The following is a 27,810-nucleotide window of genomic DNA, read 5'->3' as shown; positions in this document are numbered from 1 at the left end:
ATTGGAGTTTCAACTTCAGCATCAGTCCTTCCAGTGAATATTCAGAGTTGATTTCCTTTAGGATTAACTTGTTTGAACTCCTTGCTTTCTGAGGGATTCTCAAAAGTCTTCTCCAGCTCCACAATTTGAAAGCATCAATTCTTTGGCACTCAGCCTTCTTTATGGTCCAACTCTCACATCCATACATGATTCCTGCAAAAACTATAGCTTTGCCATCAGTGGGTATTTATTAATTGCCTTCTAAGTGCCTAAGGCTGGTTTTGCACGGATCTCAACTATACTTCATGCTTCCTTGGGGTTTGGAGAGACTGCTGCATCGTTTAATAAGTACTCCAGCTTGAACGGGTTTTTATGTCTTGCAGATAATTGTGCACAAGACAAGGCTGTGTTTAGACTGGGCTCCTCCAGGAAAGAGGAAGTTTAGTGTTCATTCCTGTCAGCTGGTGCACTCTTGGTTGCAGGTAACACAAAAGTCTACCCAGCTAGCTAAAACAAACAAAAACCAACCGATTCATATAACTGAAAAGGACCAGCTTCAGGGGAGATTTCATCTAGTGGCTCAAATGAGGTCAACATTTCACCCCCAGGCTCCACATGATACTCAACCTGGCTTCTCTTCCCACCTCCACAGCTCTGATCTTCCCTCTCTGTGTTAACAAAATAGGTGTAAGGATCATAGACCATCTTGTACATTCCAGAGAGTTGAGAAGCTTTCAATCTTGGGGTTGATTTTGTATTGACTTCAACTGGGTCACATATTTATCCTCTAGCCTAGTGTCCCTCAATGTTGGTAATACTGGCATTTAGGGCCAAATCACTCTTTGCTGTAGAAGGTTGTCCTTTGCATTGTAGGATGTTTAACAGCATCCCTGACCTCCACCCACTAGATGCCAGCAGCATCCACTCTTCCATAGTGATAACCAAAAATGTTTCCAGATGTTGCCAATTGCCAAGCAATGAAAACTTGCTTTTGAACATCACGGCACTAGCCAATCACTACGGCAATGGGATATAGAATGTGTTGATTTCTCATCTGCGTACAAGTTGGTGGAATGGCAGCCTTCAATGACCCAGCTAAGCCACTCCTGTCCCTAAACCTACAGGAGGATGCCAAATTTAAAAAGGAGGTGGCTCAGGTTTGCTTACCACCATCACTTTATGAAACCCAGATCTGAGTATATTTCTTCCAGTTTGGCACTGTTACAAAATTCAGACTGTCCAGGGGTAAAAAAGACTGGAAGTAGCAAAGGCTATGGCTTTGTGGAGTTTGAGTCTGAAGATGTTGCCAAAATAGCTGCTGAAACAATGAACAGCTACCTTTTTGGTGAAAGACTCTTGAAGTGTCATTTTATACCACCTGAAAAGATACATGAAGAACTTTTTGAGAGTGGCATATACTATTTAAAAGGTCATCATATCCAGCAGTGAAATGGTACAATCAGAATCAGTCGCTTCTTTAAAAGCTATGGACGGAGGAGTGGTTTAAAACGGAGGAAAAATTACTCAGGAAGAGACTGGCTAAAAAGAGAATTGATTATAGTTTCCCTTCATTGGTTAAGGTCTTACATAAAAATGAGGAAAATGCTCGAACACTGGTCCTTGAAATTCCAGAAAGCACCAGGTTGTATGTAAGAAGAAAGCAGCTTCAGTCACTCCTAACACTCCTGAGAAGGCTGTGGATAGCCAGGGTCCCACACCAATTTGTACACCAACATTTTTGGAAAAACAAAAATCTCAAGTGGCTAAAATGAATGATGATGATAAAGATAATGAAATAGTTTTCAAACAGCCCATATCTGGTGAAAAAGAAGAAACACAAGAGATTCAACCACCTACAAGTTCAAGGAAACAAAGAAGAAAAAACAGTCAGTGGTTTTGAATGTATTGTGTATAGCTCTTCTGAAAAGATGATTTTACTATGAAGACTGATTCTTTATATTTAACTAGAGAGTGATGGGACTTTCTTGTGAAGCCTGGTGCCCACCCTTCTCCTGATTGGCATCTTCCTCTATGCCATGAGGTGGGGTCTGATGGGGGCTGGGCATGGTGGGCGAGGAGGGGGCCTCTTTGGCATTGGTGAGACAATAGCCAAGACCATCAAGGATGACATCGGTGTGCGGTTTGCAGACGTGGCTGGTTGCGAAGAGGCCAAGCTGGAGATCACGGAGTTTGTGAATTCCCTGAAGAACTCCAAACAGTACCAGGACCTTGGGGCCAAAATTCCAAAGGGACCCCTGCTCACAGGTCCTCCTGGTACTGGCAAGACGCTTCTCCCCAAGGCAATCGTGGGGGAGGCTGGTGTGCCCTTCATCACCATGAATGGGTCTGAGTTCCTGGAGATGTTTGTTGGTGTTGGCCCAGCTTGGGTTCATGACATGTTTGCAGTGGCCCGGAAAAATGCTCCCTGTATCTTGTTTGTTGATGAGATTGATGCAATTGGCCAGAAGCGTGGCTGCAGGCACTTTGGAGGCCGGAGTGAGCGGAACACCCTGAACCAGCTGCTCGTGGAGATGGACGGATTCAACTCTACCACGAACGTCATCGTGCTGGCCAGCACCAACCGTCCCCACGTCCTTGACCCAGCCCTGATGTGGCCGGGCCGCTTCGACCATCAGATTTACACTGGCCCCCCGGACATCAAAGGCAGGTCGTCTATCTTCAGGGTCCACCTGCGTCCACTCAAGTTGGACGAGAGCCTCAGCAAGGATGCCCTGGCGAGGAAGCTTGCGGCCCTCACTCCAGGCTTCACAGGTGCTGATATTTCTAATGTTTGCAACGAAACCGCCCTGATTGCCACCCGCCACCTAAACCCCTGTGTCGGGGAGAAGCACTTCGAGCAGGCCATCCAGAGGGTCATTGGAGGCCTTGAGAAGAAGACACAGGTCCTGCAGCCCTGCGAGAAGATGATGGTGGTCTACCACGAGGCTGGCCATGAGGTGGTGGGCTGGTTCCTGGAACATGCAGACTCCCTGCTCAAGGTGTCCATTGTCCCCCGGGGCAAGGGGCTCAGCTATGCCCAGTGCCTGCCCAGGGAGTAGTACCTGTACACACTGGAGCAGCTCTTTGACCGCTTGTGTGCCATGTTGGGCAGCCGCATGGCTGAGCAGCTGTTCTTCGGGCGGGTCACCACGGGGGCCCAGGATGACCTGAGGAAGGTCACCCAGAGCGCCTAGGCTCAGATCATGCAGTTCGGGATGAGCGAGAAGCTGGGCCAGGTGTCCTTCGACCTCCCGTGGCCAGGAGAGGCGCTGGTGGAGAAGCCATTCAGCGAGGCCATGGCCCAGCTCATAGACAAGGAGGTGCGGTGGCTCATCGGCTCCGCGCTTGCATGCACTCTGGACCTGCTCATATGCTACTGTGAGCAGGTGGACAAGGTGGACAAGCTGGGCAGGCGGCTGCTGAAGAAGGAGGTGCTGGAGCGGGCTGACATGGTGGAGCTGCTTGGGCCGCGGCCGTTCGCTGAGAAGATCACTTACGAGGAGCTCGTGGAGGGCACGGGAGGCCTGGAGGAGGACACGGCCCTTCCCGAGGGTCTGCAGGGCTGGCATGGGGGGCCCGCTGCAGGAGAGCCCAGCCTGGCGCCTCTGCCTGGAGAGCAGCCTCTGGGACCCCCAGGAAGCAAATTAAAGCACATGCAACCTGAAGCAATGGCACCCTACTCCAGTACTCTTGCCTGGAAAATCCCACGGACAGAGGAGCCTGGTGGGCTGCAGTCCATGGGGTCGCAAAGAGTCAGACACGACTGAGCGACTTCACTTTCACTTTTCACTTTCACACATTGGAGAAGGAAATGGCAACCCACTCCAGTGTTCTTGCCTGGAGAATCCCAGGGACGGGGGAGCCTGGTGGGCTGCCGTCTATGGGGTCGCATGGAGTCAGACACGACTGAAGCGACTTAGCAGTAGCAGCAGCAGTAGAATGCAACCAGTAACAAGATGGTTGGAGAAGAAACTGTCAATTCAAGTCAGTGAGGAAAGCAGTCAGTGACTTTGGCTTTCCTGTGCTTGCTGAAATGCAGGGGTGTGTACCAGCTTACAGCAGTCAGGCTTTCACTGCCTCTTGTCCTGTCTCTAGTTTTCTTTGCAGTTTTCACAGCTGCTTTTAGTTACTCTGCCTGAATGCTGCTGCTGCTGCTGCTAAGTCGCTTCAGTCGTGTCCGACTCTGTGACCCCATAGACGGCAGCCGAATAGAAGGTCCCTATTAACTGCTGGTTTAAGTACTAAACTGTAGCCTCTGTTGTTACCATCAAATAAAGAAAATCTTGCTTGACAACATCTAAATAGTTCTCTGTTAGACCAAGCACGTTTAACCCATAAGATGGCTGAAACTAGAACTTAAATCCTATGGGGAGTGAGAAGGAGGTGTCAGTACTAACAGAGACTCATTTACGTATATATGATTGTCGGGAGCCAACACGGGAGTCCCCACCCATAACAAGGTTATGTGGGAGAGTTCTGGCGGGCAATGTAAATTAGTTTGCAGTGGGCTAGTGTGGATAACGGGATGGAATTCCAGGTGAGCTATTTCAAATCCTAAAAGATGATGCTGTGAAAGTGCTGCACTCAATATGCCAGCAAATTTGGAAAACTCATCAGTGGCCACAGGACTGGAAAAGGTCAGTTTTCATTCCAATCCCAAAGAAAGTCAATGCCAAAGAATCTTCAAATTACTGCACAACTGCACTCATCTCATACGGTAGCAAAGTAATGCTCAAAATTCTCCAAGCCAGGCTTCAGCAGTATGTGAACCATGAACTTCCAGATGTTAAAGCTGGATTTAGAAAGGGAGAGGAACCAGAGATCAAATTGCCATCATCCTCTGAGTAATTGAAAAGCAAGAGAGTTCCAGAAAAACATCTACTTCTGCTTTACTGACTACACCAAAGCCTTTGACCATGTGGATCACAATAAACTGTGGAAAATTCTGAAAGAGATGGGAATACCAGACCACCTTACCTGTCTCCTGAGAAATCTGTATGCAGGTCAAGAAGCAACAGTTAGAACTGTATATGGAAGAACAGACTGGTTCCAAATAGGGAAAGGAGTACAACAAGACTGTATATTGTCACCCTGCTTATTTAACTTCTATGCAGAGTACATCATGTGAAATGCTGGGCTGGATGAAGCACAAGCTGGAGTCAAGATTGCTGGGAGAAATATCAACAACCTCAAATACATAGGTGACACCAACTTTATGGCAGAAAGTGAAGAAGATCTAAAGAGCCTCTTGATGAAAGTGAAAGAGGAGAGTAAAAAAGTTGGCTTAAAATTCAACATTCAAAAACTAACATCATGGCATCCAGTCCCATCTCATCATAGCAAATAGATGGAGAAACTATGGAAACAGTGAGAGACTTTATTTCTTTGGGCTTCAAAATCACTGCAGATGGTGACTGCAGCCATGAAATTAAAAGACGCTTGCTCCTTGGAAGAAAAGCTATTACCAACCTAGACAGCATATTATAAAGCAGAGACATTACTTTGCCAACAAAGGTCTGTCTAGTCAAAGCTATGGTTTTTCCAGTAGTCATGTATGGATGTGAGAGTTGGACAATAAAGAAAGCTGAGCACCAAAGAACTGATGCTTTTGAACTGTGGTATTGAAGAAGACTCTTGAGAGTCCCGCAGACTGCAAAGAGATCAAACCAGTCCATCCTAAAGGAAATCAGTCCTGAATATTCATTGAAAGGACTGATGCTGAAAATGAAACTCCAATAATTTGGCCACCTGATGTGAAGAACTGACTCTTTTGAAAAGACCCTGATGCTGGGAAAGATTGAAGGTGGGAGGAGAAGGGGATGACAGAGGATGAGATGGTTGGATGGCATCACCGACTCTATGGACATGAGTTTGAATAAGGTCTGGGAGTTGGTAAAGGACAGGGAACCCTGGCATGCTGCAGTCCTTGGGTCTCGGGGTTGCAAAGAGTTGGACATGACTGAGTGACTGAACTGAACATGGATTAATTAATAACTACCATCTTTTATCAGTATCATCAATCTGGAATTTGGTTTCAAGATTCATGCAGTGACCACCAAATAAACTTTTTCTGTGTTTTTTTTTTGTATGCCAGGGCAACTTGCTATCTTGAAATAAAATTGTTGGGTTTTGCCTCTCAACAATCTTTAAGTTTTTGACACCTTTGATAGTGCATCAGCTAATTCAGCTTTACCACCAAAAAAAAAAAGAATGTGCTTATTTCTTAAAGCAATCAGTCTCTGCTCTGGAACTGGGGGGTGGGGTATATTTAAGGGTTATCAGTTTTGTGGAAGCAGGAATTCTGTGGAAACAACTACTAAACAGTCACTCCGCCTCCTTTGATTCATGTTTCAGTTGTTGCTCAGTTGCTAAGTTCTCTGTCTGACTCCTTGAGAACCCCATGGACTGCAGCATGCCAGGCTTCCCTGTCCTTCACTGTCTCCTGGAGTTTGCTCAAATTCATGTCCATCGAGTCAGTGATGCCATCCAACCATCTCATCCTCTGTCACCCCCTTCTCCTCCTGCCCTCAATCTTTCCAGCGTCAGGGTCTTTTCCAGTGAGTTTGCTCTTCGCATCAGGTGGCCAAGTATTGGAACTTCAGCTTCAACATCAGTTCTTCCAATGAATATTCAGGGTTGATTTCCTTTGGAATTGACTGATTTGATCTCCTTGCTGTCCAAGGGACTCTCAAGAGTCTTCCCTAACACCACAGTTCAAAAGTATCAGTTCTTCGGTGTTCAGCCTTCCTTATGGTCCAACTCTCACATCCATACATGACTACGGGAAAAACCATAGCTTTGACTATAGGGACCTTTACTGGCAAAGTGATGTCTCTGCTTTTTAATACACTGTCTAGGTTTGTCATAGCTTTTCTTCCATGTTTCAGTAAGTTTCTATTTTTCATTTCTGAGTAGTATTCCACTATAAGGATATATCACAGTTTGTTTAACCCTTTACTTATTGAAGGACATCGGCATTGTGACCAGTTTCTGGCAGTTTTAAATATGGCTGTCATAAACATTTCATGGATAGGTTTTTGTGTGGATGTATGTTTTCATTTCCTAGGAAAAATATGTAGAAGTGGAATTATTGGCCCATATGGTAAAGATGTTTAACTTTATAAGAAACTTCCACATTGTTTTCAAGAGAGGCTATATGCAATTTTGCATTTACAACAATGTCTGAAACCTCCAGTTCCACATCCTCATTGGCACTTGGTATCGTCAAGTTTTGTTATTGTTGTTGTTTTGTTTTTATCTTTTGCCATTTTATTAGATGCACTGCTGCTGCTGCTGCTCAGTCGCTTCAGTCGTGTCCGACTCTGTGCGACCCCATAGACGGCAGCCCACCAGGCTCCGCCGTCCCTGGGATTCTCCAGGCAAGAACACTGGAGTGGGTTGCCATTTCCTTCTCCAAATTCGTGAAAGTGAAAAGTGAATGTGAGGTCACTCAGTTGTGTCCGACTCTTAGCGACCCCATGGACTGCAGCCTACCAGGCTCCTCCATCCATGGGATTTTCCAGGCAAGAGTACTGGAGTGGGGTGCCATTGTCTTCTCTGATTAGATGCACAGATGTATCTAATTGAGGTTTTTATATGCATTTTCCTAATGGCTAATGATTTGATCATATTTTCATGTATTTATTTGCCATCTGTATATCCTCTTTAGTGAAATGTTTGTCTTGTGTGTTTTGTCCATTTAAAAAATTAGTTTATTTTATTTTTGGCTGCACTGGGTCTTCCTTTGGCTGCATGTGGGCTTTCTCTAGTTGTAGTGAGCAGGGGCTACACTCTAGCTGTGCTGTGAGGCTTCTCATAGTGGTGGTCCCTCTTGTGTGGAGCGTAGGCTCTAGGGCATGCAGGCTTAGTTGCCTCATGGCGTGTGGGATTTTCCAGGATCAGAGATCAAACCAGTGTTCTCTGCATTACAAGGGGGATTCTTAACCACTGGACCACTAGGGAAGTCCCTGTTTTGTCCATTTTTAAGCTGGAATCAAGATTGCTGGGAGAAATATCAATAATCCCAGTCCATCCTAAAAGAGATCAGTCCTGGGTGTTCACTGGAAGGACTGATGTTGAAGTTGAAACTCCAGTATTTTGGCTACCTGATGCAAACAGCTGACTCATTTGAAAAGACCCTGATGCTGGGAAAGATTGAGGGCAGGAGGAGAAGGGGATGGCAGAGGATGAGATGGTTGGATGGCATCACCGACTCGATGGACATGGGTTTGGGTGAACTCCGGGAGTTGGTGGTGGACAGGGAGGCCTGGTGTGCTGTGGTTCATGGGGTCACAAAGAGTTGGACACAACTAAGCGACTGAACTGAACCCAACTGAAGACTTTTTTTGTTTTCTTACTGTTGATTTTTGGAGTTCTCTATATGTTCTAGATAACAATCTTTTGTCAGATATTTGCAAATATCTTTATTTCAAATGTCTTAACTTTTCACTCTTCTAACTGTATCTTTCATAACGCAGACATTTCTAGTTTTACTAAAGCCCAGTCAAAATGCTTTTTCTTTTATGTTTTGCTAGGAATTCCTTGCCTTATTTTATGAGACTTGACTTCAATACAATAATGAATAGATGTGGTGAAAGGAGACATCCTGGTCTTGTTTTACATTTTAGAGGGAAAACATTAAATCTTTCACCATTAAGTAAAGTGTTAGCTGTAGGTTTTGGGTAGAAGTATATCAAGTTGTGGAAGTCTCTTATTACTAGTGTGCTAATAGTGATGGATTTTGTCAAGTGCTTTTTCTGTGTCAATATATAAGTTTTCTTCTTTAGTTTGATAATATGGTAGATTACATTGATTGATTTTTTAAATTGAAATATAATTCAAATACTATAAAATTCACATATTTAAAGTGCACCATTCAGGGGATTGTAGTATATTTACAAGATTATGCCATCAGTACCACTATCTATTTTTAGTTTTCTCATTGCTTTTTTAGGGGTTTCCCTGGTGGCTCAAATTGTAAAGAATCTGCCTGAAATGCTGGCGATCTGGGTTTTATCCCTGGGTCAGGAAGATCCCCTGGAGGAGGGCATGGCAACCCACTCTAGTATTCTTGCCTGGAGAATTCCATGGACAGAGGAGCCTGGTGAGCTACAGTCCATGGGATCGCAAAGAGTCAGACATGACTGAGGGACTAACACTTTCACTTTCATTACTTTATGGAGGAGGGAATTTTTGAAGGCATCGTTCTGACACTGATTGGTTTTTAATTGTTGGATTTATGAGTTTGGAGTTCAGACGGCATGGTTGCATTTCTTTTCCATGGGGATGGTCTTAATCCCTGTCTCCTGTACAATGTCATGAACCTCCATCCATAGTTCATCAGGCACTTTATCAGATCTAGTCCCTTAAATCTATTTCTCACTTCCACTGTATAATCATAAGGGATTTGATTTATGTCATACCTGAATGGTCTAGTGGTTTTCCCTACTTTCTTCAATTTAAGTCTGAATTTGGCGATAAGGAGTTCATGATCTGAGCCACAGTCAGCTCTCGATCTTGTTTTTGCTGACTGTATAGAGCTTCTCCATCTTTGGCTGCAAAGAATATAATCAATCTGATTTCGGTGTTGACCATCTGGTGATGTCCATGTGTAGAGTCTTCTCTTGTGTTATTGGAAGAAGGTGTTTGCTATGACCAGTGCATTCTCTTGGCAAAACTCTATTAGCCTTTGCCCTGCTTCATTCCGTATTCCAAGGCCAAATTTGCCTGTTACTCCAGATGTTTCTTGACTTCCTACTTTTGCATTCCAGTCCCCTATAATGAAAAGGACATCTTTTTTGGGTGTTAGTTCTAAAAGGTCTTGTAGGTCTTCATAGAACCGTTCAACTTCAGCTTCTTCAGCATTACTGATTGGGGCATAGACTTGGATTACTGTGATATTGAATGGTTTGCCTTGGAAACGAACAGGGATCATTCTGTCGTTTTTGAGATTGCATCCAAGTACTGCATTTCAGACAAGAAATGCAAAAAAGCAAAATGGCTGTCTCGGGAGGCCTTACAAATAGCTGTGAAAAGAAGAGAAGTGAAAAGCAAAGGAGAAAAGGAAAGATATAAGCATCTGAATGCAGAGTTCCAAAGAATAGCAAGAAGAGATAAGAAAGCCTTTCTCAGCAATCAATGCAAAGAAATAGAGGAAAACAGCAGAATGGGAAAGACTAGAGATCTCTTCAAGAAAATTAGAGATACCAAGGGAACATTTCATGCAAAGATGGGCTGGATAAAGGACAGAAATGGTATGGACCTAACAGAAGCAGAAGATATTAAGAAGAGGTGGCAAGAATACACAGAAGAACTGTACAAAAAAAGATCTTCACGACTAAGATAATCACGATGGTGTGATCACTCACCTAGAGCCAGACATCCTGGAATGTGAAGTCAAGTGGGCCTTAGAGAGCATCACTACGAACAAAGCTAGTGGAGGTGATGGAATTTCAGTTGAGCTATTTCAAATCCTGAAAGATGATGCTGTGAAAGTGCTGCACTCAATATGCCAGCAAATTTGGAAAACTCATCAGTGGCCACAGGACTGGAAAAGGTCAGTTTTCATTACAATCCCAAAGAAAGGCAATGCCAAAGAATGCTAAAACTACTGCAAAATTGCACTCATCTCACATGCTAGTAAAGAAATGCTCAAAATTCTCCAAGCCAGGCTTCAGCAATATGTGAACCGTGAACTTCCTGATGTTCAAGCTAGTTTTAGAAAAGGCAGAGGAACCAGAGATCAAATTGCCAACATCTGCTGGATCATCGAAAAAGCAAGAGAGTTCCAGAAAATCATCTATTTCTGCTTTATTGACTATACCGATGCTTTGACTGCCTGGATCACAATAAACTGTGGACAATTCTGAAAGAGATGGGAATACCAGACCACCTAACCTGCCTCTTGAGAAACCTATATGCAGGTCAGGAAGCAACAGTTAGAACTGGACATGGAACAACAGACTGCTTCCAAATAGGAAAAGGAGTACGTCAAGGCTGTATATTGTCACCCTGCTTATTTAACTTCTATGCAGAGTACATCATGAGAAACGCTGGGCTGGAAAGAACACAAGCTGGAATCAAGATTGCCGGGAGAAATATCAATAACCTCAGATATGCAGATGACACCACCCTTATGGCAGAAAGTGAAGAGAAACTAAAAAGCCTCTTGATGAAAGTGAAAGAAGAGAGTGAAAAGGTTGGCTTAAAGCTCAACATTCAGAAAACGAAGATCATGGCATCTGGTCCCATCACTTCATGGGAAATAGACGGGGAAAATAAGCTTACCTACACTCAAATCCTTGTCTCAGCGTCTGCTTCTGGGGGACCTTCAACTATGACAGGGGTTGTAGGTGTACAGCGGGTGGGTATGAAAAATCATGAGACTGGACTCATGTACAGTTGAGAAATTTAACTCGTGAAGTTAAATTGCTCAGCTTGGACTCCTATGTTCATTGCAGCAGTGTTCATAATAGCCAAGACATGGAAACAACCTAAGTGTCTGGCATTGGATGAAAATAGACAAAGAAGAAATATATATAATGTTATATATATGTATATATATTGTATATAATATGGTATATCGAAGGAAACCTTGCCATTTGTAATAACAGAAACCTTGCCAATTGTTACAACAGGACCTTGAGGCCATTTATGCTAAGTGAAATAAATCAGACACCAAAAGACAAATACTGCATGATCTCACTTATGTGGGGAATGTAAGAAAGCTGAACTCATAAACAGAGTAGAGTGGTGGTTACCAGGAATTGATGGAGGGGAAAATAATGTGAGAGATATTGGCCAAAGGTTTTCCAGGTGGCTCAGCAGTATAGGGACTTCCCTGGTGGCTCAGAGGTAAAACGTCTGCCTACAATGCGGGATCCCTGGGTTGGGAAGATCTCCTGGAGAAAGAAATGGCAACCCACTCCAGTATTCTTGCCTGGAAAATCCCACAAACAGAGGAGCCTGGTAGACTACAGTCCATGGGGTCGCAAAGAGTAGGACACAACTGAGTGACTTCACTACTTCACAGCAGTACAGAATCCGCCTGCCAAAGTAGCAGATGAGGGTTTGATCGCTGGGTCAGGAAGATCCCCTGGAAAAGGAAATAGAAACCCACTTCAGTATGCTTGCCTGGGAAATCCCATGGACAGAGGGATTCTGGATGGCTACAGTCCATGGGGTCTCAAAAGTGTTGGGCACAACTTAGTGACTAAAACAAACAAAAATTGTACAGCAACATCACTGATACCTAAAATGTCGATGTTCACTCTTGCCATCTCGTGTTTGAATACTTCCAATTTACCTTGATTCATGGACCTAATATTCCAGGGTCCTATGCAATATTGTTCTTTACAGCGTTGAACTTATTTTCACCACCAGACACATCCATAACTGGGCATTGTTTCCACTTTGGCTCAGCCTCTTCATTCCTTTTGTAGCTATCTCTCTGCTTTTCTCCTTTACTTTGCTGACAACAGTCTGTATAGTCACAGCTATAGTTTTTCCAGTAGTCATGTACAGATGTGAGAGCTGGACAATAAAAAATGCAGAGAGCCGAAGAATTGATACCTTCAAACTGTGGTACTGGAGAAGACTCTTGAGAGTCTTCTAGTTGATCAAGGAGATCAAACCAGTCAATCTTAAAGGAAATCAACCTTGAATATTCATTGGAAGGACTGATGCTGAAGATGAAGCTCCAGTACTTTGGCCACCTGATGCGAAGAACTGACTCACTGGAAAGGACCCTGATGCTGGGAAAGATTGAAGACAGGAGGAGAAGGGGACGCTGAGGATAAGATGGTTGGATGGCATCACTGACTTGATGGACATAAGTTTGAGCAAACTTCGGGAGTTGGTGACGGACAGAGAAGCCTGGTGTGCCATAGTCCGTGGGGTCGCAAAGAGTCAGACACAACTGAGCAACTGAATAACATCAAAATGATGCACTTCTTCCTTCCCGCTTTGAGAGCAGAGTATAGAGGGCCCACCTTCCTTGGGGCAGCAGGCTTGTCCAGCACCTGCTGGGCCCTGAGGGTCACTAGGAGGAATGGATGGAGTGAGGTGTGCATTTGGGACCACCACCCAAAAAAAGAAATTGTCATGAGTCCTTTCCCACTCGTTTTTACCAACAGATCCTGTGGGCTGGAGAAGCAGACCCTGGGGTCTCCAGTTTCCTGGAGGGAAAAACCCTGCGGGGTGTTTCCAGCCTGAGCCCTGGGGGGCTCGTTAGTGTCTGGGGACCCCCTGGGACAGCAGCTCCAGGGACCCCCTGTATAACAGGACCCTGGCCCTCAGCTCCTCCTCTCTCAGGCAGTAAGCAGACAGTGATGTTGGCAGGCAATGTGGGAGCCTCTCTCGGCCATGGTGAGTGTGGATTCAGGGCCCCTGCCTGGCTGGAGAAGCTACACCACAGCCCTGACGGGCACACACGGGCATGTGAGCAGATAGCAGAAGGAGGGTGGGGCTCTCGCATGCACTAGGGGTGCAAAATGCACACACGTGTGCCCTGCAGGTGGCAGGCATGCACATGCACACACACGAATCCAGAAGCTTCATGGGCACAAAGGCCCACATACACATTGAGGGTCAGTTAGTGGTGAGGGCTCGATGGTGATGGCGTAGCAGTTCCAGTGTTGAGGAGGCTTCCTGGTACAAAAGGAAAGCATCCGGGTCCCAGTTCTATGTGTTCCTTGGCTCTCACCCTCACCATGGGGCTGGCATGGGCATGCCCCTGAGCTCAGGACTTTGTTGTTGTTGTTGTTGTTTAGTCACTAAGTCTTGTCTGGCTCTTTTTGACCCCATGGACTTCCAGGCTCCTCTGTCCATGGGATTCTCCAGGCAAGAATACTGGAGTGGGTTGCCATTTCCTTCTCCACAGGATCTTCCCGATCCCTGGATCGAACCCTCGTCTCCTGCATTGGCAGGTGGGTTCTTTACCATCTGAGCCTCCTGGGGAGTCCTAAGCTCAGAACTTTCTGGGTCCCAACTCTCCCATGAAACAAGCAACTCGCCTGGAGATCTGTCCATGGGTGCAACTGTCATGGGTTCCAGTTATGCAAATAAGACAATGTCTAGCCCTGTAACCTGACGTCTTTTTGGCCAGGCACTCTCACCTGTCATAATTGGAAAACAGACTTTGGACATGTTGAGGCAAATTCAAAGTCACAGCTTCTCAGCTGCTGCAGGGTTAAATTGCAGCTACGTTTAGGCTTCTGTCTTTTTTTTTAATGTCTTTTTATTTTTGGCTCTGCTGGGTCTTCAATGCGTTACGCAGGCTCTCTTATTGGGGCAAGTGGGGGGCTACTCTCTGTTGTGGTGCCTGGGCTTCTCACTGTTGTGGAGCACAGGCTCTAATTGCAGGGGCTTCAGTAGTTGCAACACTCAGACTCAGTGGTTGTGGCTCCTGGGCTTAGTTGATCCACAGCATATGGGATCTTCCAGGAACAGGGATTGAACCCGTGTTCCCTGCACTGGCAGGCAGATTCTTATCCACTATGCCACCAGGGAAATCCCAGGTCTTCCAGAAAGAAGTAAGAGTAGATCAGGGTGGCTTGTTTCAGCTTGGCAAAGATCCCCAATCCACCCTTGAAACAAGCTAGGACATCAGTCAAGAAAATGCATGGGGTAGAGGCAACATTGGAGAAGGCAATGGCACCCCACTCCAGTACTCTTGCCTGGCAAATCCCATGGATGGAGGAGCCTGGTGGGCTGCAGTCCATGGGGTCGCTAAGAGTCGGACATGACTGAGTGACCTCACATTCACTTTTCACTTTCATGCATTGGAGAAGGAAATGGAAACCCACTCCAGTGTTCTTGCCTGGAGAATCCCACGGATGGGGGAGCCTGGTGGGCTGCCGTCTATGGGGTCGCACAGAGTCGGACATGACTGAAGCAACTTAGCAGCAGCAGCAGCAGCAGCAGAGGCAACATCCCCGTATTGCCTGCAATGGGCTTAGAACAGTAACCGCAAGGAGAAACAGGGAGGTAGAAGGAGTGTCTGAGAGGGAGGGAGGAGGTGAGGGCAAGGACGTAATTGAGCGTGTCTTGTGAGTCACAGTGAGGACCCTGACTTTTACACCAAGTGCTGTGGGAGCCATGGGGGATTCTGAGCAGAGGACGGAGTTGACCTGACTGAGGGGTTCCCAGGTGCCCTCTGGCCGCTGTGGGAAACCAGAATGTGAGGGACAGGGGTGACAGCCAGGAGATCCAGGACAAGGTGGCTGAGCTGGACTGATGATGAATGTGGGCCATGGAGGTGGTGAGAGGTGGCGGATCCTGGACAGATGTGCAAGTGGAGCCCGCAGAATTTCCGGGCAGGTTAGATGAGGGTGTGGGAGAAAGAGGAGGGTGGAGAAGCTGGCAAAGCTGTACCAGGAGGACAGGGAGGGACCAGTCCAGCCAGGAGCAGAGGGGACTCTGATTATCTCAGGGAATGCTAGGGTGGACACGGGCTGAGCAGGGCGGGGTCATGCAGACAGTTGGCAGGCACCTCTCCATCCTCACCATGGACGTGGCATCTGCCCAGTTCAGAGGGAAGCAAGAGCAAAGACTAGGTTCCTTGCAAGCTGAGACAAGCCTCTATGGCCCATCCCCAGCCTTCAAGGTGAGATCTGAAAACAAAGTGGGGAAATACATTCCAGACCAACTGAGCATCGAACGTCAACAAGTTCTTTTCTTTCATCTTCTTTTCAATAGTTTCTTTACAATGTTGAGTTAGTTCCTTGTGTACAGCAGTGTGAACCAGCCATAGGTAGACATATATCTCCCCCCCCCTTTTTTTTAGATTTCCTTCCCATTTAGGTCACCACAGAGCACTGAGTAGAGTTCTCTGTGCTATAGAGTGGGCTCTCATTTGTTACCTATTTTATGCATGCGTGCCAGGTCACTTCAGTCGTGTCCGACTCTTTGTGACCCCATGGACTGTAGCCCACCAAGCTCCTCTGTCCATGGGATTCTCCAGGCAAGAATACTGGAGTGGGTTGCCATGCCCTCCTCCAGGGGATCTTCCCCACCCAGGGATCAAACCTGTGTCTCTTAACATCTCCTGCATTGGCAGGAGGGTTCTTTACCACTAGTGCCACCTGGAAAGCCCATTTTATACACAGTAGTGTTTACATGTCAGTCCCAATCTCCCAACTCAACCCATCTCTCCTTCCCCACCCAATGTCCATATACTTGTTCTCCTCATCTGTGTCTCCATTTCTGCTTTGCAAATAGGTTCATCTATACCATTTTTCTAGATTCCACATATATGTTAATACACAATGCTTTTCTTTCTGATATTTCACTCTGTATGACAGTCTGTAGGTCCATCCACGTGTCTGCAGATGGCACAATTTCTTTCCCTTTTCATGACCAAGTAATATTCCATTGTATATATGTGCCACATCTTCCCTATCCATTCCTCTGTGGATGGACATCCAGGCTGCCTCCATATCTCGGCTAATCTAAATGGTGCAGCAATAAACACTGAGGTGCATGTATCTTTTGGAATTATGGTTTTCTCTGGGTATATGCCCAGAAGTGGGATTTGCTGGGTCATAAGGGCTTCCTTGGTGGCTCAGTAAAGAATCTGCCTGCAATGCGGGAGACCTGGGTTGGATTCCCGGGTTAGGAAGACCCCCTGGAGCGGGGCATGGCAACCCACTCCAGTATTCTTTTGTGGAGAATCCCCATGGACAGAGGAACCTGGTGGGCTACAGTCCATGGGGTTGGAAAGAGTCAGATACAACTGAGTGACTATGAGCGACTAAGCACAGCACATCACGTGGGCTTCCAAGGCAGCTCAGACAGTAAAGAATCTGCCTGCAATGTAGGAGACCCAGGTTAGATCCCCTGGAGAAGGGAATAGATATCCACTCCAGTATTCTTGCCTGGAGAAATCTGTGGACAGAGAAACCTGGTAGCTACAGTCCGTGGGATCACAAAGAGTTGGACACGACCGAGCGACTAACACTTTCATTTTCACTTTCATGGTAGTTCTATCAACAAGTCCTTTTCTGACTATCTTATGTAAAATTGCAGCCTGCTCAGACCTCTCAATTATCCCCTAAGTTCTCTGCTTTCTCTTTTTAGAGAATCTCACTTATTTAGTTATCAAGTTTGTTGCTTATTTCCTGATTCACTTCCCTAGAGCCTTTTGTTCCTCCCAAGCTGGGATCTCTGTCTAGTTCCCTGCTATGCCCTCCATGCCGAAAGCAATGCCTGGCAGAGAACTGATGCTCCATGAATGTATATAGCATGGAAGGTGAGCCTGCAAAACTCACGGCAGCCCTTAAAGCACAGCCTCCGGAGACAGACTCCAGGCTTCAAATCTTGGTACCATCACTGTGAGAATGTGAACAGTGATCCCCTCTATGCTCTGCTTCTCCAGCAGTGCAAAGCCAAGAATAGTAATCCCAGCTATCCTTGCCAGGAGCCTGAGACCAAAGGATTCTTAACATTGTTCAGAGAATCTTAATATTATCTGTGATCTCAGAGGATCAATTTTCACTTTGACAGATGATGCTCAGGGAGAAAGCCAGCTACCCAGGCTCACACTGCTCCCAGTTAGTGAAGGTGCCAGCATTCAAATGCAGTCTTGTCTGATTCTAGAGCTCAATCTTGTTGTCTCAGCACATCACTGTCTTGAACACAAGATTTCTGCTTTATGTAATGGGACTTTTGGTCAGGTAGTGACCTCTCCATCACTGGAGGCATGCAAGTATAAGCTGGCTAATTTAGCTAGAGGAGACTTCTACACTGAGTGCGTATTGAGGGATGTTTCCTTCCCAACTGCCCTCTTTATGAGGCCCAAGAAGAGCTGACATTCCTGGAGAAAGCTTGTGTTAATACCATGAAGGACCCCTTCCTATAGGACAATTACAGCTGGGAGTCCATCAACCTGGTCTTAACTCCTCTCTCTAAAAAGCATCACCTCACTTTGGAACATTTCTCTAATGCGCTTAGATGCCCACACATACTTCCTGTGATATTCCAAAAAGGTCCGCCTCATGGCTTGCCCAGGATAAAGAATCCGCCTGCCAATGCAGGAGACACGAGACACAGGTTTGATGCAACAGACAAGGGTTTGATCCCTGGGTCAGGAAGATCCCCTGGAGGAGGAAATGGTAACCCACTCCAGCCTGGAACATTCCACGGACAGAGGAGCCTGGTGGGCTATAGTCCACAGGGTCACAAAAAGTAGGACATGACTGAGGGACTGAGTATACAGGGTTTGCTAGGGAGCCAAGTCACCTACTTATTTGCAGTTTTTACTAGACGTTTTCTCCTCAGATCGTATATTGAAAATATTGATCACAAATGGTGTTAGCATATTTTGCATTCCAAAGGGAACCTCTTTATCTCTACCCTTGTGTGTTAGTTGCTTAATCGTGTCCAACTCTTTGTGACCCCATAGATTGTATCTCGCCAGTCTCCTCTGTCCATGGAATTCTTCAGGCAAGAGTACTGGAGTGGGTTGCCATTCCCTTCTCCAGGGGATCTTCCCAACCTAGGGATAGAATTCCTGCATTGCAGGCAGATTCCTTACCATCTGAGCTTTGTGTTTCAAAGGGAACCTCTTTATCTCTACACTTAGCTCCTTTTTTTCTGAACCAGATTGATTAAACTTCTTTAAGAACAATAAAAATACTTACCCAGAGGAAAAAGAATCCCTCCAAAAAATTTTATTTCTTCTATTTACAAAAATCCCCACTTGATGCAGAAAAATTGGGACATACAAAAAAGAATGGAAAACACATGCATTTGTAGTAAGTCAATTGGGATCCAAATGTTTTGTTTTCCATTTCTCAGCAAACACATATATGAAAATTCTTCTCTTGTCATCAATTATTCTCAAATACGTGACTTTAATGATAGTCCATCTTCTCGTCTATTAAAGTTTTAGCTTTCCCCCCCTCCCCTTAATGATTTGTAAGGGCATTTTATTGAACACTTAGGTTGTTCTTTCTCTTTTTTTTTTTAAACTTTAAATAATGCTACTATGTGGAGAAGCCAATGGCACCCCACTCTAGTACTCTTGCCTGGAAAATCCCATGGACGGAGGAGCCTGGTAGGCTGAAGTCCATGGGGTCGTTAAGAGTCGGACACGACTGAGCGACTTCACTTTCCCTTTTCACTTTCATGCATTGGAGAAGGAAATGGAAACCCACTCCAGTATTCTTGCCTGGAGAATCCCAGGGATGGTGGAGCCTGGTGGGCTGCCGTCTATGGGGTCGCACAGAGTTGGACACGACTGAAGCGACTTAGCAGTAGCAGCAATGCTACTATGAACATTCTTGTACCTGGAAGTCAAAGAATTTCTTTTTTTAAAAAAATGTTCGTTTGTTTGGCTGTGCTGGGTCTTAGTTACAGCACACAGGATCTGTGATCTCTGTTGTGGAATGTGGAATCCTTAGTTGAGGCACGTGGGATCTAGTTGTCTGACCAAGAATAGAACCTGGGCCCCCTGCATTGGAAGCGAGGAGTTTTACCCACTGGACCACCAGGGAAGTCCCAGGTAATTTTTTCTTTTATTTAAATTATATGTTTGTTTATTTATTTTTGGGCTCTGCTGGGTCTTCATTGCTGTGCACAGGCTTTTCTCTAGTGTGGCAAGTGGGGGCTACTCTCTAGGTGCAGGGTGGAGCCTCTAGGATGCCTGGGCTTCAATAATTGTGGTAAGTGGGCTTAGTTACTCTGTGACATGTGGGATCTCCCCAGACCAGGGATGGAACCCAAGTGCACTGTACTGACAGGCAATTCTTAACCACTGGACCACCAGGGAAATTCCCCAGATAATTTATTTTTGAGAAAATATTTAGAAGGAGAATTATAGAACCGAAATAAGATTTCAGATATATAAACAAACTGTATTCCCCTGCAACCAACAACGCAAAGAGGTAGAGGGCCTAGTTTTACTCACACTCATTAGCACCTGCCTCTCATTTTCTTCTTCAGTCTTTGCCAATTTGATAATTAAAAAAAAATGCTATTTAGGTCTTCTGCCCATTTTTTGAGTGGATTGTTTGTTTTTCCTGATATTGAGCTGTATGAGCTGTTTGTATATTTTGGAAATAAAGCTCTTGTCAGTTTCATCGTTTGCAAATATTTTCTCCCATTCTATAGGTTGTCTTTTTGTTTATGATTTCTTTTGCTGTGCAAAAGAGGAACTGAAGAGTTTCTAGAGTCACAGCCTTTTCTAGTTTGTTATTTGCCTATATATTTGTTTCAATTTAACAATGTTTTGTGATATTCAGAAATTACACTTTTTTAGTGGTCATAATCCAATTACTTTTTTTCCTCTGTGAAGTCTTCCAGGTAATTGAATTTCTACAAGTCTCACTATATAAGGGCCCTGATGTTCTTTCTGATTTAGTTTAATTTGCAATAAAGGAGCCTTTTTCAGACGTATGCTCTGGGTATCTCTTCCAGTGTACCTTTTCTTAGATTTAGATTTCCCCTGATTCCCCATCCCTGCACAGCACAGCATGTGGGATCTTATTCCACAGATCAAGGGATTGAACTGGAGCCCCTGAATTGGCGGAGGCTAGACTGCCAGGGAAGTCCCCCTAGATCTAGATTTCTTAAGTGGAGTCTGAGATTCTTAAGTTGGAATTTCATTTTGCTTTAGTTTTTGAAGATTTCAAGTCAGGCTTTGCTTTTTTTTTTAATAGTGTGAATTCCTCAGAGGACCTCATTGGAATTTTCCTAAGTTGAATATTCTTTTAGTTTTATTTATGCTGGATCAGGAGTTGGCAAACTATAGCATGCATGTGTCCTTGAGTGCTCAGTCATGTCTGACTCTGCAACCCTGTGGACTGTAGCCCACCAGGCTCCTCTGTCCAAGGAATTTTCCAGGGAAGAATACTGGAGGGGGTTGCCATTTCTACTCCAGGGGATCTTCCTGACCCAGTGATCGAACCCCTATCTGCTGTGTCTCCTGCAGGTGGATTCTTTACCACTGAGCCACCTGGGACACCCAGCAAACTATAGTCAGAGGGCCAAATCTGGCCCCCTGTCTGTTTTTGTAAATAAAGTTTTATTTAAACATTCAGGGACACTCGTGTATACATTGTCCATGGCTGCTTTTATACTAGATGGGCAGAGTTGAGCAGTCATGACAGAGATTGTACAACTCAAATGGCCTAAAATATTCACTCTCTGGTCCTTTACAGAAAACGTTTGCACCCCTGTGCTTGATCAATATGACTGCCTGGTTCCTGGTTTTCCTTTCTTCATGAAAAATGGGCAACCATTTCTTACTGTCTTTTGCACCTATTAAGTTCTTCGATGGTCCTGACTAGTCTTTTCTTTATGAACAGAATGTCTTTGGACGCGATCAAGCACATTTTTGTTGCTTTTCTCTACTTATATATCTTTAGAACTAGAATTTAAAATGCATTTTTCACAAATTAAAATTTCAACAAACTTCTAAAACCTTTACAGAATCATTCTCAATTTCTCTTGACCAATTGCTGCAGATGAGTAATTTCGGTGGTGCAGCTATTTCTTCTCTTCTAAGAGTCACTGAAATGGCAACCCACTCCAGTATTCTTGCCTGGAGAATTCCATGGACAGAGGAGCCTGGCGGGTGAAAGTCCGTGTCGCAGAGTAGGACACGACTGAGCAACTTTCACTTCACTTCACTTCGAGGGTCACTGGCTTGCAGGTTACCCCAAGTGCCACTAGATGGCGAATAAATCAGCCCTCATCTCTCCAGGACTCCCAGTCATGGAGTCTCTTGAGTTGGTGTTTTGAAATGTGCTTCCCTCCAAACGAATTAACTCTTGATAAGTAGGGAAGGATTACATTAGGACCATTTTCCAAACGAGTGCAAAATACTCAGAAACATTCCAATATAGATTATATGCATTTTCTGGGCTTGCAAGTTAATTGATTATAAAATAATAAAACTATCACCAATCCAGTATTTAAATTTTTTTCTATTTATTTATGGCAGTGTTGAGTTTTCATTGCTACACTTGGGCTTTCCCTAGTTGCCGTGAGCAGGGGCTACTCTCCAGCCGCAGTGCGTGGGCTTCCCTTGGAGGCGGCTTCTCTTGTTTCAGAGCACAGGCTTTAGGGCATGCAGGCTTCAGTAGTTGTAGTACACAGGCTTAGTTGCCTCATGGCATGTGGAATCCTTCCAGACTAGGGATCGAGCCTGTGTTCCCTGCATTGGCAGGCAAATTCTTAACCACTGGACCACTAGGGAAATCCCAGGAGTTTTACTAATGCTTCATTATTTGAATTAAAATGGTTAAAAATTTTACAGGAATTCCCTGGCTATTTAGTGGTTAGGACTCTGTACTTCCATTACAGGGGACATGGGTTTGATTCCTGGTCCAGGAACTAAGATCCTGAATGCTGTGAAGCACGGCAAAAGAAAAGAAAAAAGTCAATAATTTCAGAATTATTTTCCATTTAATTAACACAGAAGTATTTATTAGCACAAGGCCTGGATCCAAAATACTGTTAGGTGGCCCATGAAATTATGTAAATTTCTAAGATCAGAAGAAATAAATAAGCCCTTAGGGTGAGAATTATATTTATCTTTATATCAATACAGTCCTAAAAATGTAAAAGTTTTGAGTTTTTATAAAATTTAAATAAATTAAAAGGTTGGTTTTATTTCATTTGATAAATGAAATTTTATTTAAATAAAAATTAGAAATAAAATTTACTTAAAAAAAAAAAACAATTTTTTTTCTTTGGCTATTTCTCATGGCTTGCAGAATCTTAGTTCTTCAACTAGGGATCGAACCTGGGTCTCTTGCAATGGAATCAAGGACTCCTAACCATTGGGCAGCCAGGGAATTCCTCCCCTATTTTAAAAAATAATTTTCAGGAATTCCCTAGTAGTCCAGTGGTTAGAACTTGGTGCTTTTACTGCTGAAGGCCCCGGATTCAATCCCTGGTTGAGGAACTAGGATCCCACAAGCCTCGAGGCTTGGCCAACCCCACCCCCCCAAACAAACAAAACCCCCAAAAAGCAATTTTTATGGAGGAAGGCAAAAATGCCTAGGGACCGTGGAAGACTTTATATAGCCTTGGGTATCAAATTTTCTAAAAGTATTACTTTGTTCATTTCAGATATCAATGTTACAGGCTTTGCCTTTCTTGGGTATCCTTTTCACACGGATAGTAGAGGATTCTGTAAATTCCTAGCCCACATCCCCTTGGCCACAATTTCCTGTCTTACCTGTCAGACTGAATTCCCTGTACATGTGGCAGGTGTGGAAGTCCTGGGAGATTAATGCCTCCTGGTAGAAATTCTTGAGCAAGATGATTGGGGATTGGTGGATAAACAGCCCAGTTCCCTCACTACCCCTCAAGGACCTCCAGGTAGGATTGAATTGTAGTAATGCTCCAGAAGAAAGTCACTGGCCTCCCGGCTCTACAAGGATTGAGGCACAGACCACTGCAATCACTGACCTTCAACACATCCTGAAAGGAGTTCAGGGTAGGGATCAAGAATGAAAGTCTTCGTGTTCTGGGAAAACAGGCAGAACAGCTCTTCAGATAATTAGATTTTCAGGAGAGATTTTTGTGAGCCCAATTTATTGCATCACTGACTCAATGGACATGAACTTGAACAAACTCTGGGAGATAGTGAAGGACAGGGAGCTTGGTGTGCTGCAGTCCTTGGGGTCACAGAGTCATATACGACTTAGTGACTGAACAACAACAGAGTTTCTTGTATCTTCCCAAAGTTAGAAAAGCACTAAAATCAATAAGATATCTGCTCCTTGTGACTAGCAGCAACCTTCTACTGAGGTGCATGCTTGATTGCACTTCCCCCTTCTCCAAAATTGGATTCCCCTGCACTCCACTGCACCCCCCACCCCCACCCCCACTTCCAAGCAGTTGCTCAGAGCTCTCTGAGAGGCTGTCTCCTAAGCTTTGAAGTGTTAGTCACTCAGTCATGTCTGACTCTTTGAAACTCCATGGACTATAGCCTGCCAGGCTCTTCTGTTCATGGAACTCTCCAGGCAAGAATACTGGAGTGAGTAGCCATTCCCTTTTGCAGGGGATCTTACCCACTCAGGGATCGAACCTGGGTCTCCCACATTGCAGGCGGATTCTTTACTGTCTGAGCCACCAGGGCAGCTGTCTCTCAAGCTTTAGTGCTCAGTAAGTCCCCAACTTAACTGAAACTAACAGCTCTCATGTTGTGTGTTTTCATTTCAGTCAACATCTTGATAATGCACCTTTTATGGTCTGTCTCCCTTCACCATTCCACCACCCAAGTCTTTGGAGATAAATTACTTGCTTTTGAATCCTTGCCTCAGATAAATTACTTGCTTTTGAATCCTTGCCTCAGGATCTGTTTCTAGGGGAATTCAGACTAACACCCTGAAGTTCTTACCCCCTCTCCCTGCCCCAGATATTGTAATTTACTCCTTATAAGGTTCTTGTGATTTTCTTTTTTAAATTTTTTTGATCAAGAACTTTTTTTATTTTATTAAAAAAAATCCCCCCCCCCCTAGTTTTTGGCCATGTGTGGCATTCGGGATCCAATTGTTTGATAAGGGATCAAATCCATGCTTCAGTGGAAGCATGATGTTTTCATCACTGGACAGGCAGGGATGTCCCTCTTTTCTTTTCTTTTTTTAATTGAAATATATTTGACTGTGTAATTTTAAGGTGTATCCTATATTGATATATTGTGAATATAATTACCATTGTAGCCAGGCTTCCTAGGTGGCCCTAGTGGTAAAGAACCTGCCTGCCAATGCAGGACATGTAAGAGATGTGGGTTCGACCTTGAGGTTGGGAAGATCCCTTGGAGAAGGAAATGGTAAACCTCTCCAGTATTCTTGCCTGAGGAATCCCATGGACTGAGCAACCTGCAGGGCTGCAGTCCACAGGGTTGCAAAGGGCTGGACATTACTGAAGCGACTTGGCACAGATGCACCATTGTAGCCATTAGCAGCATCTCTTATCATGTCACATAATTATCATTGCTTTTTTATGGTGGGAATAATTAAGATCTAAGCTTCCCTGCCAATGCAGGAGACCTGGGTTCAATCCCTGGGTTGGAAAGTTTCCCTGGAGAAGGAAGTGACAACCCACTGCAGTATTCTTGCCTGGGAAATCCCATGGACAGAGGAACCTGGAGGGCTACACTCCAAAGAGTCACAAAAGAGTCAGACACGACTTCGCAACTGAACAACAATTAAGATCTAGTCTCTTAGCAACTTCGATGTTTATAATATAAACTGGTCTATATTCACTATGCCATGCATTAGATCTCTAGGACTTATTTCCTGATAGTTGCAAGTTTGTATACTTAAACATCATCTCTCCAATTCCCCACCCACCTCCCAGGCCCTGGTAATGACCATTTTACTATTTATCCCTAACTCCCACCTATATATATATGTATTTTTTTTTTAAAGTTTGACTTTTATGTTCTACAAATAAGTGAGGTCATACAGTGTTTTTCTTTCTCTATCTGATATCACACTTAGCATTATGTCCTCAAAGTCCATTCATATTGTCAAATGGCAACATTTCCTTCTTTCTCATCTCTGAATCATATTCCGATGTGTATATATACCAGTCTTCCTTTTTCATTCATCTGTTAATGGGCATCCAAGTTATTTCCACACCTATGATTTTCTTGTCTATTGTAGAGCTGCTAGATGTGTGATATTAGGAAAACCATGACCTCGTTTCTTGTTTATTTATTTTTACTATTTATTTATTTGACTGCATTGGATCTTAGTTGCAGCATGTGGGATCTTCGTTGCTGTGTGGGGGCTCTGTAGTTGCTGTCTGCCGGCTCTGTAGTTGTGTCGCTGGGACTCCAGAGTTCTGGGGCTCAGAAGTTGCCTTGCACCACTTATGGGCTTAGCTGCTGCCCAGCATATGGGATCTTATTTTCCCAACCAGTGATGACAACTGTGTCCCCTACATTGCAAGGCGGATTCTTAACTACTGGACTACCAGGGTGGTCCCACAATGGCCTCATTTCTGTCCCTCTTTCCGTTTTTTTTTTGTAAAACAGGGATGATTATCCTTTCTCACTGCACATGATGTTTAGTGGAGCCTTACTGTATTGTCCTATTCCATTTCCTCTGCTTTCTCCTCCCAGGTTCCTGAGAAGCAGCAGGAAAATGCCACCTGGCTGGTGACAGAGTTTTTGCTGGTGGGTTTCTCCAACCTCCCAGACCTGAGGACCACCCTCTTTGCACTGTTCTTCCTCACATACCTGGTTACCCTCAGCGGCAACGTCACCATCATCACCGTCATCCATGCGGACCGGACCCTGCACGCGCCCATGTACCGCTTCCTGGCGGCTCTGTCCCTCTCCGAGACCTGCTACACTCTGGTCACCATCCCCAACATGCTGGCTCGTCTGTGGATGGAGAACCAGGCCATCTCCATCTCTGGCTGTCGGGCTCAGATGTTCTTCTTCCTGGGCCTGGGATGCAGTCACTGCTTCCTCCTCACTCTGATGGGTTACGACCGCTACGTGGCCATCTGCCACCCTCTGCGCTACTCGGTGATCATGAGACCCACAGTTTGCCTCTGTCTGGGAGCCCTGGTTTTCTGCTCCGGCTTCTCGGTGGCCTCCGTCGAGACGAGCCTCATCTTCTCCTCGCGCTTCTGCCGCAGCAACCGGGTGGAGCACTTCTTCTGCGACATCGCCCCCGTCCTGAAGCTCAGTTGTGCGGAAAGTGCCAGCAAAGCGCTGGCCATCTTCTTCCTGAGTATCCTCGTGGTACTAATCTCCTTCCTCCTTATCCTTCTCTCCTACGCCTTCATCGTGGCCGCCCTCCTGAGGATCCCCTCGGCCGCTGGCCGGAGCAAAGCCTTCTCCACCTGCGCTGCCCACCTCACCGTGGTCATCGTGCATTTTGGCTGCGCCTCCATCATCTACCTGAGGCCCGAGTCCGGAGGGAACCCAGACCAGGACCGCCTGGTGGCTGTGTTCTACACGGTGGTGACGCCGCTGCTGAACCCGGTGGTGTACACTTTGCGCAATAAGGAGGTGAGGTTGGCTCTGAGGAGGATCCTGGCCCTAAGCCACGTAATTTTAAAATAAACACTCCCTGGGACTTTCTGGTGATCCAGTGGCTAAGCCGCAGCACTCCCAATTCAGAGGGCCCGGGTTCCATCCCTGGTCAGCGAGCTAGATCCCACATGTCAGCAACTAAGAATTCATTTTGAGCTGTGGTGCGGGAGAAGACTCTTAAGAGTCCCTTGGACAGGAAGAAGATCAAACCAGTCAATCCTAAAGGAAATCAACCCTGAATATTCCATTGGAAGGACTGATACTGAAGCTTCAGCTTGAGTACTTTGACCACTTGATGCAAATAGATGACTCACTGGAAAACCTGATACTAGGAAAGATTGAAGGCAGGAGGAGAAGGGGACAACAGAGGGTGAGATGGTTGGATGGCATCACCAACTCAAGGGACATGAGTTTCAGCAAGCTCCAGGAGATGGTGGAGGACAGGGAAGCTTGCTGTGCTGCAGTCCATGGCATCACTGAGAGTGACTGAACAACAGCAACAACAATAAGCAAAAAAAAAAAAAAAAAAATACTGCATGCTGCAACTAAAGACCTGGTACCACCAAAAAAATTAAAAAAAAAGAAACAAACAAACAAACAAAACCCCCCCACAAAACACTCTCTCTACGTTTCCCCTCTAGCTTTTTCATGAACACGTGCCCCGCCAGATACTCAGTTTCTCTGACACTCAACTCCCCAAACCGGAAAACAGGTTACTCCCATAACCTTAAATGAAATAGTCTAGGTGAGGCAATTCACAAACAGTGCCTGGGACCCAGCAGAAACTCCATAAAAGCTGCCTTTTCCCTTCATCTTCAATTACA

General features: G+C 45.1%; 1 protein-coding gene and 1 pseudogene across 1 annotated transcript; both read left to right on the top strand.

Annotated features, from left to right (window-relative positions):
* The first annotated feature begins 1,052 nt into the window (after positions 1 to 1,052).
* On the top strand, positions 1,053 to 15,214 carry LOC102270508 (mitochondrial inner membrane m-AAA protease component AFG3L1 pseudogene; annotated as a pseudogene).
* Positions 15,215 to 15,448: 234 nt separating this feature from the next.
* On the top strand, positions 15,449 to 27,472 carry LOC102270796 (olfactory receptor 10T2). The gene is made up of 2 exons (XM_070374695.1): positions 15,449 to 15,583; positions 26,012 to 27,472. The coding sequence occupies exons 1-2, from the start codon at positions 15,449 to 15,451 to the stop codon at positions 27,014 to 27,016; spliced, it is 1,140 nt and encodes a 379-aa protein (XP_070230796.1). The 3' UTR covers positions 27,017 to 27,472.
* Positions 27,473 to 27,810: the final 338 nt, after the last annotated feature.

The sequence above is a fragment of the Bos mutus genome, chromosome 7 (genome assembly GCF_027580195.1).
Source record: "Bos mutus isolate GX-2022 chromosome 7, NWIPB_WYAK_1.1, whole genome shotgun sequence".
Classification (NCBI taxonomy): Eukaryota; Metazoa; Chordata; class Mammalia; order Artiodactyla; family Bovidae; genus Bos; species Bos mutus.
This window is presented reverse-complemented; position numbering and strand designations above follow the sequence as displayed.

Coding starts and splice junctions, on each gene's coding strand:
- LOC102270796 (XM_070374695.1), top strand. CDS start 15,449: ATGCAGACAGTTGGCAGGCACCTCTCCATCCTCACCATGGACGTGGCA. Junction 15,584..26,011: donor GCCCATCCCCAGCCTTCAAG/GTGAGATCTGAA, acceptor CATGATGTTTAG/TGGAGCCTTACTGTATTGTC.